A 13,501-nucleotide genomic window follows, 5' to 3' on the forward strand; every position below is an offset into this window, starting at 1 on the left:
ACAGCAGCAGTAGCAGTGATAAAAGCTGTCTGACGCATATAAACACACACACACAAGCGCATTGACTGCAGCCTAGCTCAGCACCAGCACTGCAGTATGTGCACAGAGCTCCTGCTGTCCAGCTGGGGTATTGCTCCTCCGAATCAATGAGTAACCTCATGGAAAATGAGAGGGAGGGACATGCAGATACAGTGTCTTACCCTTCCCTTTTTAATGTTGTCTTTAATAAAATTTGTGAAAAACTTTAAATAAGTATAAAGATTGCTGATATAATCCACATGGGACACTTAAATATAATCCTATATAATGAATTCAATGGCAAATCCCTGTATGGAGATGTATAAGTACAAGAATTTTCCCTAAATATGTGTTTGTCAATTTTTTTTACTAAGCACCATCTACAGCTTTATTATGCACAATGTCACATGTAGGTTCATAATGCATAATCACTGTTTTTTTGTATTTATAGTATAAATATTTAATGTAATTACTCAGTGCCAATTGTTTATATTCATTAATTTGTAAGTTTCACTGTCAACCATGTGAATTAATATTTTATTCCACTGTATATGTGCATGTCTTTAAATAATCTTGTTAAAAATATGTATTAATGAATATATAAATATATTAATGAAAATTTATGACTATGTTTTTACAGTTTGGCAAATAGTAAAATGATACTAACATTACATTAAAATTACATTTCAATTTGATCTAAGATTGTTCCAAGGTATCAAACATGCAATGCTATCTCATGTAATGAAAAGCTCCAAATTAACAAACTGAAATTGACATTTGCTTCTGATATGCCATTCAATTGGTAATTTTTATTCAGCAATCAAATTCTATACAATAAAAACTTTATACAAAACTTTTTAAAAAATGCATTACAAAATTCAGGCATGTCATCAGCGAAAGACAAAAATCAAGGAAACATAAATGTAAAAGCAAAATTTTAAATCCTGAGTATTTAATAATTATGATAACAATTTTACAAAACAACATTAAAATTACAATGTTAATATATTAACATTGTTCTGATTTCAATTCTCATTAAAAATTTGGAAAGATGGTTGTGTTGTGTTTTCAAATGCACAGCAGTATTTACTCTGAAATGAGCCACTGCACTCTAGAACACAGTGCATTAGAGTTTACAGTATATAATTAAATCAAAGCCTTTGAGATTTGATGAGTCACACCAACAGTTTCATATACTCTCCATCACTGATTGTTACTCTCATTTAGTGATTGACTGAGATGCTAAGGGCTTTCCGCACACAACTGCTAGGTTGGAAGTAATCCATGTATACAGATGCATGAATGCATTTGTAAAAACACAGCATTTCACAGTTTGTTTAGTAACTGTTTAAGGCCATTCACGCAGGTCCTACTTTTCAAGTAGGAATTTTTTTTTTTTTGGGGGGGGGGGGGGGGGGGGGGGGATCACATCCCTGAGAATCTCATTAAAATCTACAAAATGGTTTTTAATGGCTTTATGCCACCTCATCCAGCTGGAGGGTCCAGGCTTCAGCGGGTGTGAAAGGCAGATCAGGCAGCAGAACAATCAGTCCTGATGTCTGCAGAGGAGCCCATTTCAGAGGCTCAGGGTTCCCCAACAAAGTCACCTGAACAGAGATGCAAAATAAATACAGATATTTCATTGATATCTAACCAAAAAGTGTTTTTGATGAATTGATAAATATTTACCACTGTGTTGTGAGAGGTTTTAGGCGTTAAAAGCTTAAAGGTGTTCTGCATGGGATTGGAGGTGAAGATCGCATACACAGTGCTGCTTTTTGACGTATACCTGAAATCGAAGGAAAATTTTAAATACTTAAATTAATTCACAGCTTTAATATAACTACACCACATGTTAACTAGGGCTAAACTAAGGCTGCAGAAACAGAAAAGGAACCAAAACTTCTGCTGACTCAGCTCACAAGAACCCAAGCTGCTTATAAACAGATCGAGAATTATTCAAATCATTAATGACAATCAAATGATCATATGATGGATTTATTAACATGTCACAATTTCAGGGTAAAAGTTTGTGTTCAGTCTAGATTAAGTGAAGTGAAGCATGGCCAATTATGGTGTCCCATACTCTGAATTTGTGCTCTGCATTTAACCCATCCAAGTGCACACACACATCGTGAACACACACCTGGAGCAGTGGGTAGCCATGCAGTTGGGGGTTCGGTGGCTTGCTCAAGGGTCTCCCCTCAGTCGCGGTATTGAGGGTGGAAGAGAGCGCTGGTTATCCACTCCCCCACCGCCGTGGTAAGTCTTAAAGGGGTCCTATTATGCACTTTTACAAAGTCTTGTTTTGTTTTGGGGTGTTCTAGAACAGGCTCTCATACTAGGTTGTTCGAAAAATACATTATTTTTCAGATATTTTACATTATTACAACACCTCTCTTCCCAGTCTCGCATGAACGGCTTGAATAGTTCCTGTATCAAATGAAGGCCCGCCTTCTGAAATACGAAATGTGCTGTGATTGGTTACCTGGGCCAGTTTGTGTTGTGGTTGGCTCCACTCAGCGCCCGGTCGGGAAATGTCATGCCCCTTACCTTAGCCACCTGTGAGCTTCAGTGTAAATATTTTTGCAAAATGAAATAAATTTGAGTGCGATTTAAACCCGGGTGATTGTAACCACTCTTAAGTTCGTCTGCCTTTGGAAAGCTTGCCTATCTCCAACATAGTGATAACACTCGTTGCCTTCTCTAGTGCAGCTCAACCAGGTCACGTCCCATTCGTCTATATTTGTGATATCACAAATCCCAGAAAATATGCATTGTAGTCCAAACAAGTCGTTCGTTGTAGTTTTTGAAAAGTGATTTCTGTTAAATAAAATATCTCCTTTTGAAGAGGACTTTTTTATGCTCAAACAGCAACATTACAGACTAACTAAAGTTGAAAAAGTGAAAAAGCACAATAGGACCCCTTTAAGTGAGAATAAGTACCCAGAAGTGTCAGCAGAGTTTTTGGAAAGGCCGGTACAGTGAATGGGCTCTTAGGATTGGCCTTAAAGTCATCATTTTAAACAGTGGTCTATGAATCCTTATCTATAATTTTCTCACATGGCTCCTGTTATACTCATCATGGACTCTAGGTGACACTATTACACTGCAACCACAACATGAGTTTCTGAAGTTTTTCGAAGGAACTGTAAGGCACAGACAGACAATAGGAAGTTTAAAAACATCAACACACCAGACAGGAACAGTAGCATTCTCAGCCTGGACTCTCCAAGGCTTAGTTGCATAGATGGCTTCACCATTGACCTTCAGCCAGGCTCCAATCCCTCGGAGACGTTCCTCGAAGACAGGTGGAATCATGCCGTCTGCTTTAGGCCCTACATTCAACAGGTAATTCCCTCCTAATGCCACGACGTAGACCATGTCCTGTGGTCACAATATATGAGAGTCATTAGGCACCATATGAACTTGCATAAGCTTTATATGTTTTATTCATATATATATATATATATATATATATATATATACACACACATACACACACATTAACAACACAAGAATCTAGTAATATAAACTAAGGCACGATGTTCTGTCTATTAGCAACCCATCACACCTTTATAATGGATGGCAAATCCATCACTTCGCTTAGCTTCATATTTCGGCGATACCCCCATGATATCGTGTCCACTGACTGGCATTTCTCCCACTTGTGGTTGGGCAGCTGTCCAGGAGTGAACTTGTCAGCACAGTTATAATAACCTCCATGTTTACAATAACAGCCCGCCCCCCATCTGTCATTGGTCACCACCACATCCTGTAAGGAGTGACATAATGCAATCATTATGATCTGAATTACAATTTGAGACACAGTTTTAAAATAAGAACAATATTATGCATGATCTCACTTTGACCGGACTGTCGTTGTAGAGCCAGGCTAGGAATCCTGTAGAGTTCCAATAAGTGTCAGGTGCTTCCCAGTCCCCATCTGACCAAATCAAGTCCGGCTTGTACCTGAATCATCAAAAACATCACCAGTTAACTTTCATAAATGTCACACCATATACAGTATGTAGACAGTAAAGCTTGATCTTTGCACAGAAAAAAACAGGCAGACTTATATCATAAACAACTGCACTTTGTTCTCCAGCCTGTATCATCACATGAATGATGGAAATTTACCTGTTGACCAGATCGTAGAGCTCTGGCATGGCTTTTTTTTCAACAAATTCCTGGGTCTTGAAACCAGATTGCTTGTCCTTCAGGTAAATGGGATTGAACCATTCATACAGAGAGTGGTAGAGTCCATAATGCAGAGACCTAATATAAGAAATTCAAAAATTTAGCATAAAATAAATTATGCAAAGCCTTACTGAGATATCCACCTTATTTAAATGTAAGAGCAGACATGGCCTTTTTTAACTTGAATGACTTTCTGTGTCATCTGCTTCCACTTATTTTAGCTGTACACTTTGTTATTCTAGTTAAGCCATCAGCTTACATAATTTCAACTAATTTTCTAAAATAATGTTTAACAACAGACTTATCTGTGAAAAAAATACATTACCCATATATATATATATGCATGTGGGTAATGTACTTTTTTCATATCTTCATATATATATATATATATCTTCATATATATATATATATATATATATATATATGTGTGTGTGTGTGTGTGTGTGTGTGTGTTTGTGCAAGAAATGCAGAATATATTGTTTCTATATCTATAAATAAATTAAATGAACAGTTTTTCATTTATTTATCTAATTTAACTCAATTACATAATTTTCTCTCATTAAAGCCGTTAAGTACAAGCAGTGGCACCCCCAGAAAATTTTAATAGGGGTGGCCAGATTAGGCCACAGTAAATCTTGGGGTAGCACACCAAAATAAAGAAATAAAAAATAAAATAATTAAAAGTTCAACTTAATGTGTGTTATACATATGTACTTTTGTTTCTGGTTAATGTACAAGTTTTCACAAAAACAAAGTTTTATAAAATGATGAACTTTACATTTCAGGCTTTAAACCATTTTTAAGAAAATGGATGAGTCAAAAGTATTACATTTTATATTAATTTAAACAATTATCAATGAACTGTTATATCAATTTAATTATATAAATTAAGGGTTGCAATATTGACAAAAAATTATATCTTTGTGATTTTTTTCTATAACGATAATTAGACAATATTTTGCTGAGTGTGTTATTGTACTGGTATCTTATTTCTAATTTTGCTGACAGCTGACTCCTGAATTTTAGATTTTTACATTTAAGCCATTTTTTCTAAAAGTGCGCCCCATCTTTTAGGTCAAATTCTTGCATTTGGGCTGTTACCAAGCAAATGCAATCAGTATAAACAAAATTGATCTTTGCAATGCAGAGAAAACACAGAAGCTGCCATTTAGATGTTTTTACACACTGTTTAATGCAGCTCTGTGGGACATGGAATAATTTAACCTGCAGTTATAAATGAATAAATAATGTATTGATATTTTAGACATAAAACATTGAAAACTGATGTTTGAAATTATTTTAAAAATGATAAGGTACCTTAAATGTGAAATTAAAATCGCCAGTTGGTGGGAGTGAGCAGGGGTGCAACTATCCAGTTTTGTGAAATGTAATGCAACAAAATTTTTGGCGCCCCCCGCCCCCCCCCCCCCCCCCCTTATTTAAATAAATATGTGTGGTGTTAGGGGTGTTTTATGGGATTATGATAAATGAAATTTATTTTAAAGTATATCAGACAGCCACTGTAAGCCTATAATATAATACACACACACACACACACACACACACATATATACACATAAACACGCACACACACACACACATATACATTTGAAGGTTTTTATAATTTTTTGAATTAAGTTTATTTTTTTAAAATTAGAATATTGTGAAAAAGTTCATTATTTTCCATAATGTAATGATAAAAATTAAAACTTTCATATATTTTTAGATTCATTGCACACCAACTGAAATATTTCAGGTCTTTTATTGTTTTAATACTGATGATTTTGGCATACAGCTCATGAAAACCCAAAATTCCTGTCTAATTAAATTAGCATATTTCATCCGACCAATAAAAGAAAAGTGTTTTTAATACAAAAAAAAGTCAACCTTCAAATAATTATGTTCAGTTATGCACTCAATACTTGGTCGGGAATCCTTTTGCAGAAAATGACTGCTTCAATGCGGCGTGGCATGGAGACAATCAGCCTGTGGCACTGCTGAGGTGTTATGAGAGGCCCAGGATGCTTCGATAGCGGCCTTAAGCTCATCCAGAGTGTTGGGTCTTGCGTCTCTCAACTTTCTCTTCACAATATCCCACAGATTCTCTATGGGGTTCAGGTCAGGAGAGTTGGCAGGACAATTGAGCACAGTAATACCATGGTCAGTAAACCATTTACCAGTGGGTTTTGGCACTGTGAGCAGGTGCCAGGAGGTCGTGCTGAAAAAAACGAAATCTTCATCTCCATAAAGCTTTTTTCAGCAGATGGAAGCATGAAGTGCTCCCAAAATCTCCTGATAGCTAGCTGCATTGACCCTGCCCTTGATAAAACACAGTGGACCAACACCAGCAGCTGACATGGCACCACCCCAGACCATCACTGACTGTGGGTACCTGACACTGGACTTCAGGCATTTTGGCATTTCCTTCTCCCCAGTCTTCCTCCAGACTCTGGCACCTTGATTTCCGAATGACATGCAAAATTTGCTTTCATCCGAAAAAAGTACTTTGGACCACTGAGCAACAGTCCAGTGCTGCTTCCCTGTAGCCCAGGTCAGGCGCTTCTGCCGCTGTTTCTGGTTCAAAAGCACACGCCTGTGCACGGTGGCTCTGGATGTTTCTACTCCAGACTCAGTCCACTGCTTCCGCAGGTCCCCCAAGTTCTGGAATCAGTCCTTCTCCAAAATCTTCCTCAGGGTCCGGTCACCTCTTCTCGTTGTGCAGCGTTTTTTGCCACACTTTTTCCTTCCCACAGACTTCCCACTGAGGTGCCTTGATACAGCACTCTGGGAACAGCCTATTCGTTCAGAACTTTCTTTCTGTGTCTTACCCTCTCGCTTGAGGGTGTCAATGATGGCCTTCTGGACAGCAGTCAGGTCGGCAGTCTTACCCATGATTGCGGTTTTGAGTAATGAACCAGGCTGGGAGTTTTTAAAAGCCTCAGGAATCTTTTTGCAGGTGTTTAGAGTTAATTAGTTGATTCAGATGATTAGGTTAATAGCTCGTTTAGAGAACCTTTTCATGATATGCTAATTTTTTGAGATTGAGGAATTTTGGGTTTTCATGTGCTGTATGCCAAAATCATCAGTATTAAAACAATAAAAGACCTGAAATATTTCAGTTGGCGTGCAATGAATCTAAAATATATGAAAGTTTAATTTTTATCATTACATTATGGAAAATAATGAACTTTTTCACAATATGCAAATTTTTTGAGAAGGAGGACCTGTATATATATATATATATATATATATATATATATATATATATATATAGCACAGATCTTTTAAAGATAGAGAGAGAGATGTGACCCTAATTACAGCTTGCATGTCACCCAGCAGATGTAACTGTAGCCTGTATGTCTGACAGCACAGCTGAGCTAACATGAGCAGCTAATGGTAAAAATAAATAAATAAATAAATCTATTTGTTTCCATGATAAACCAGCCTTATTGCATAAGTAATGTTTTACAGCTTCTAGTCATGTATTGTGCATGCTGCCTTATATTTACTAGTTGTTATTTTACTTTAATAAAATTGAGATATGTCATGCATGGGATTGGTACCATAGGGTTTAACCAAAATCTAAATGTAGATATCAGCAACATTATTTTGCAGTAAGTTAGTAAACACTTGCCAGTCAACATTAATATTTGCAAGCCTCCAAGTTTGGTAGCAAATCTATGCATGATTCCACGGTAAACGAGATATTAAAGTTGTTTTCCAGATTCTTGTCATTTATTGTAAATGCTACCTTATATTTTTTCATTTTTCAGCTCAGCAACCTCGGTTTTGCATATTCTAAGCTAGCTACATATTCTGTCTGCTACATTCCCAGTGTTAGCAAACGCTAGCTAGTCTTTTAAAATGAATAACGTATTTGCAAGCCTCCAAGCATAGACGTCACATTTTAAATCCTACCTGTTGCCTTTCACCATCCACTTATTTAGCTGCTGTTGCATCCCCTGACATGCCATCTACTTTTCCCTCTTTCTTTTTCTATTTTTAGCCCCCGATAGGTTTTTTGCTTTATCCGTCTTTTTCGAGTTTCAACGACAACTCACTAACGTTACTGCTGCTCACTCAGCGCTCACGGCGCCCCGCCCACTCCTGATATTACCCTTCTATGTCTAAATTTTATGATGGAATCTTATGAGGGCACCGGCGCCCACTCTAGCCTGTTAGTACTCTAAAATTTTTATAACTTTATTTATATATAACTTTTATATAACTTTTATTATTTAAAAAAAAAATTAACCATCGCTTTGGCGCCCCCCATGGTGCGGCGCCCCTATGCGCCGCATATAGCGCATACCCACTTTTTGCGCCACTGGGAGTGAGTCACTGTTAATAAGCGAGTCATTGCGATTGAACCGAATCATTTAAACGGTTGATTCATTCAGGAACGAAACACTTTCATGTTGCTCAGAGACGCAAACCCAGTGGCTGTGTTTGGAATGATTTTTGTTTTTAGAAATAGAGCAAAAACAGGGAATATGTTTTCTAAAACGTAAGTCTCTTAATATTAACTTCTTGTTTATTGAACTTTTGTATAAAATCAATATCACATTTGTAATTATGCTTACTTTTGGAGAAAAACGTCACTCTTCGTCTGATAGTAACTATATGAAATTATATAAATCTATACATTTTCTGCCCCATATCTTGAAAAATGTGATAATTCTAAATTTCCATTGAAAGAACACACTATAAATGCATATGCGCACTAGTCTAGACCATCAAGTAGCCTAATGTATGCGCGCACTCTCTAAGTGTTTTGTTTGCTTTTCGCAGTATCGCTACTCGTTAAAACCACACATATATAGCACATCAGTACCATGGTAAAAATGTAAGGCTATGTGGTTTTTATTTTGTATTTATATGAAAAACAGGCTATACATAAATGCAAAAACACTAATCACAAACAACCCAGTAAAATATATTCTATTACTCCTTTAATATATTTAATATATGTCTATTAAATAAAATTCGATATGAAATTCGATATGCATATCCCACATGCCATTTATGACACAATGCATGGTGCAGTTAACGTTAGCTACAGTAAATCCGTGGTAAATGATGGCAATTTGTAGATTGAAAAGTCTTCTGACTATATCGTCCTTGCACACGTTTCTCCTGTTTGTCAGTGCTGTTTAATCTGGATTTAAACTAGTTTAAATCACATTTGTGTTCTTCACACCGGATCTCACAGCGCTGTAGTGGTCCAAAACGCGCAGGTGCTCTCAAGTGATCGAATCAGTGCTGCTTTTTGCCCTGAGCAGTCAATTTTGTTTGGTGGCTGCAGCGCGTGCTGCATTTTTTTTTTTCTTAAACTATTGTGAATTTACATTATGCATTTAAAGTAATAGTACCCACTGCAAATCATCCTAGGGGTGGCTAGGGGGCGCCCCTGAGTACAAGTCTTGTACCTTTGGCTTTTTGCCTATTTTTTTGTCTAGTTTTGCTTCAAATCAGATTTTGTAATGTTGTGATTTATTTTGTAGCTCGCTTTTTAAAAACATTTTTTTTTAGATGGACTGGTTTGACAAAGGTTTAGCCTACTTTTTATTAAAGACACATTTCATTATTCTAGTGATCTAAATGGTTGCAGAATTTATTCTTTTTTTATGTTTTTTTATATGTTTAATATATTTGATATATATTATATGTCTGTTGTACCAAATATTAGTTATCCGCAGAGTTTTTGTATAAAGAACAACACTAAAGCTAAGAAGAAACCTCAGTTTTTGAATAAGACAACTGATTGTCATAGTTATATGGTTGACTTGTTGCATGATGTACGAGTTGTGTATGTTGTATAACAAAGCAAGTGGCTTGTTTCCGCGTTAAAAGGCAATGCAGCCTTCGCTATTAGCATCATTCTGCCCTACAAGCACAATACCTGTTTCTTATTGCAGCGCCCAAATCTGCAACGAGATCCCTGTGAGGTCCATTATCAACAGAATTCCAATTCCAAGAGGTCGGGGACCCCCAGTTTGTGAAGCCTTCGTGGTGTTTTGATGTGAGGACCACATACCTGTGCAGAATGACAGGCAAAAGCATAAATATGTAGAACAAACACAGGAAGAATCACTGCAAACCTATATATTAAGTACATACTTTGCTCCCGAAGCCTCGAAGATATCAGCCCACTCGTCAGGATCAAAAAACTGCGCGTGGAAATCAGGAGCGAAGTCCGCATAGCGGAATCCAAGCGGGTAGTTCTTGACCATGAACAGGATGTATTCAGGTTTAAGTGCGATCTTCCAGTACCACCAGAACCACTCGCTGCCGAACGCGGGCACTGAAAACACCCCCCAATGAACGAAGATCCCGAACTTCACCTCATCGTACCATTCAGGAAGAGGTCTGGAGTCCAAACTGTCCCAGTCGGGCGTATATCGAGTCCCGAATGATGCTGCGCATGATAGTAGACAAAGAAACAGCGATATCTGACACGGAGTCATTTGCATGACTGATCTTAGGTGAACTTCACAGACGTGCAGACTGTGATCAGCAAAAGTGACTCTAAAGCACGATTTCTGTCGACAAAAGGTTTGTATTTCCTGGTCCACCATGTGACTACAACACATGACTTACTGCAAAACCATTTGTCACAAGGGATGTGAAACTGTATTGTTGGTTGAATGGTAAGTGTTTTTACTTCGGTTCTCTTTCGCATTGTTTGATGTTTCTGTAAATGTTTTTTTTGTTGTTTTTATAAGAGAAGAAATGGTATTTAGGTTCTATTTGGCTTTAATAACTTCTTGGTTCAAAAAAATCAGTTCACAATGTTTTAAATTTCATAACATTACACTTCTGGAACAGATATAGCCTAGGCCTAGTACTACTCATAACACTTATTTATCAAGCAAATTAAATAAGGAGACCACTCAATTGGTCTCTGAAAAGTTTTTAAGGCAGATCACTTAAAAAATGAAACATACAAAATCCAAAAATCCAAGCATTATTGCTTGTAATGCTTGTAAAAAGTGACTAAACTGGTACTTTGTGAATGGTTCATCTTTCCTTCCTCCATAACCAGTCAGAGTCTCATTAATTTTTTTTCAGACAAATATAAAAATTATATTACTATCTTTTGAAATGACATTTCAGTTTTAACCATGGGTTCTTAGGTATTTAACATGCATGTGAACAGTAACAAGGAGGATCAAAATCACAGGAGCAAAGTTGGCGTCCAAAAGGGATTTTCATTTCAAGCGGATGTGCAAAATGCAGGGATGTGCACAGACATTTTGAGGAGCAGGAGCTCAAGTGGAAAAAAAGGCTTCTCTCATATTTATTTTAAATGGGTCATATGATGTGATTTCAAGTTTTGCTTTCTCTTTGGAGTGTTACAAGCTGTTAGTGAATAGATAAGATCTCTAAAGTTGCAAAGACTAAAGTCTCAAACCCAAAGAGATATTCTTTATAAAAGTTAAAACTCGTCCACGCCCTCCTAAAAAGCCTTGTTCAAACACACCCCCACAGGTCTACGTCACAATGTGGGAAGATTTGCATAACACCACCCAAATGTTCATGCAAAGAAAGATGTAACTTTATTGTTGCTGCCACGCTGGCGCCATGTTGTGAAGACACTGTGTGTTTCGTTGCGAAAGCAAAAATACTTTGTTTGGCCTTCCAAAAGAGGACACGACTAGAAATCAGTGGTTAAAATGGTTTTTTTTAAGATTTGTTGAAAATTATGTTATTAATTTCTTTAGATAATGTAGACTAAACAACTTTTAATGGGTTAGTTCACCCAAATAATAAAATTATGTCATTAATGACTCACCCTCATGTCGTTCTGATCCTCCACTGAGAATGTATGTACGGTATACTGTCCCATGTCCAGAAAGGTAATAAAAGCATCTTCAAAGTAGTCCATGTGACATCAGAGGGTCAGTTAGAATTTTTTGAAGCATCGAAAATACATTTTGGTCCAAAAATAGCAAAAACTTCGACTTTATTCAGCATTGTCTTCTCTTCCTTGTCTGTTGTGAGCGCGTTCACAGCACTGCAGTTTAGTGATATCCGGTTCGCGAACGAATTACTCGATGTAACCGGATCTTCTTGAACCAGTTCACCAAATTGAACTGAATCGTTTGAAACGGTTCGCGTCTCCAATAAGCATTAATCCACAAATGACTTAAGCTGTTAGCTTTTTTAATGTGGCTGACACTCCCTCTGAGTCAAAATAAACCAATATCCCGGAGTAATTCATTTACTCAAACAGTATACTGACTGAACTGCTGTGAAGAGAGAACTGAAGATGAACCCCGAGCCAAGCCAGATAACGAACGAAAGATTGACTCGTTCTGGAGCCAAGAACCGATTGCATCGGTTTTCGGATCAACAGTACACTGAACCAAGAACCGTTTCTGTCGGACGCATCCGGTTTGAGAACCGAGGAGCTGATGATACTGCGCATGCGTGATTTAGCGTGAAGCAAACTGACACACAGAGCGTCTGGAACCGAACTGATTCTTTTGGTGATTGATTTTGAACTGATTCTGTGCTAATGTTATGAGCGCGGGTAAACCGAAGGCTTGAATCAAGGGCAATCATCGCCAATGACGTCATTACGTTGAGCGCAAAAGAACTGGTGAACCGTTTTCTTCAACTGGTTTATTGAATCGAACTGTCCGAAAAGAAACCAAGTTCGCGGAAAAGAACCGAACTTCCCATCACTACTGGTGATCCGAAAACCGATGTAACCGGTTCTTGACTGAGGGAGTGTCAGCCACATTAAAAAAGTTAACAGCTTAAGTCATTTGTGGATTAATGCTTATTGGAGACGCGAACCGTTTCAAACGATTCAGTTCGATTTGGTGAACTGGTTCAAGAAGATCCGGTTACATCGAGTGATCCGTTCGCGAACCGGATATCACTAAACTGCAGTGCTGTGAACGCGCTCACAACAGACCCGGAAGAGAAGACAATGCTGAATAAAGTCGTAGTTTTTGCTATTTTTGGAACAAAACATATTTTCTATGCTTCAAAAAATTCTAACTGACCCTCTGATGTCACATGGACTACTTTGAAGATGGTTTTTATTAACTTTCTGGACGTGGACAGTATACCGTACATACATTTTCAATGGAGGGACAGAAAGCTCTCAGACTAAATCTAAAATATCTTAAACTGTGTTCCGAAGATGAACGGAGGTCTTACGGGTTTGGAACGACATGAGGGTGAGTCATTAATGACATAATTTTCATTTTTGGGTGAACTAACCCTTTAAGTTGTATTTACAACACTGTTTCAGAACAGTTCAACCCAA

General features: G+C 37.4%; 1 protein-coding gene across 1 annotated transcript; it reads right to left on the bottom strand.

Moving 5' to 3' along the window:
* Window positions 1–1,428: 1,428 nt before the first annotated feature.
* On the bottom strand, window positions 1,429–10,829 carry LOC109111569 (tissue alpha-L-fucosidase-like). Its single transcript, XM_042776865.1, has 8 exons — window positions 10,339–10,829; window positions 10,121–10,255; window positions 4,159–4,296; window positions 3,885–3,990; window positions 3,593–3,793; window positions 3,215–3,405; window positions 1,708–1,807; window positions 1,429–1,625 (listed from the first exon to the last, which is right to left on the bottom strand). The coding sequence occupies exons 1-8, from the start codon at window positions 10,809–10,811 to the stop codon at window positions 1,494–1,496; spliced, it is 1,476 nt and encodes a 491-aa protein (XP_042632799.1). The 5' UTR covers window positions 10,812–10,829; the 3' UTR covers window positions 1,429–1,493.
* Between the last annotated feature and the right edge of the window lie 2,672 nt (window positions 10,830–13,501).

Source organism: Cyprinus carpio, chromosome A19 (genome assembly GCF_018340385.1).
Source record: "Cyprinus carpio isolate SPL01 chromosome A19, ASM1834038v1, whole genome shotgun sequence".
NCBI lineage: Eukaryota > Metazoa > Chordata > Actinopteri > Cypriniformes > Cyprinidae > Cyprinus > Cyprinus carpio.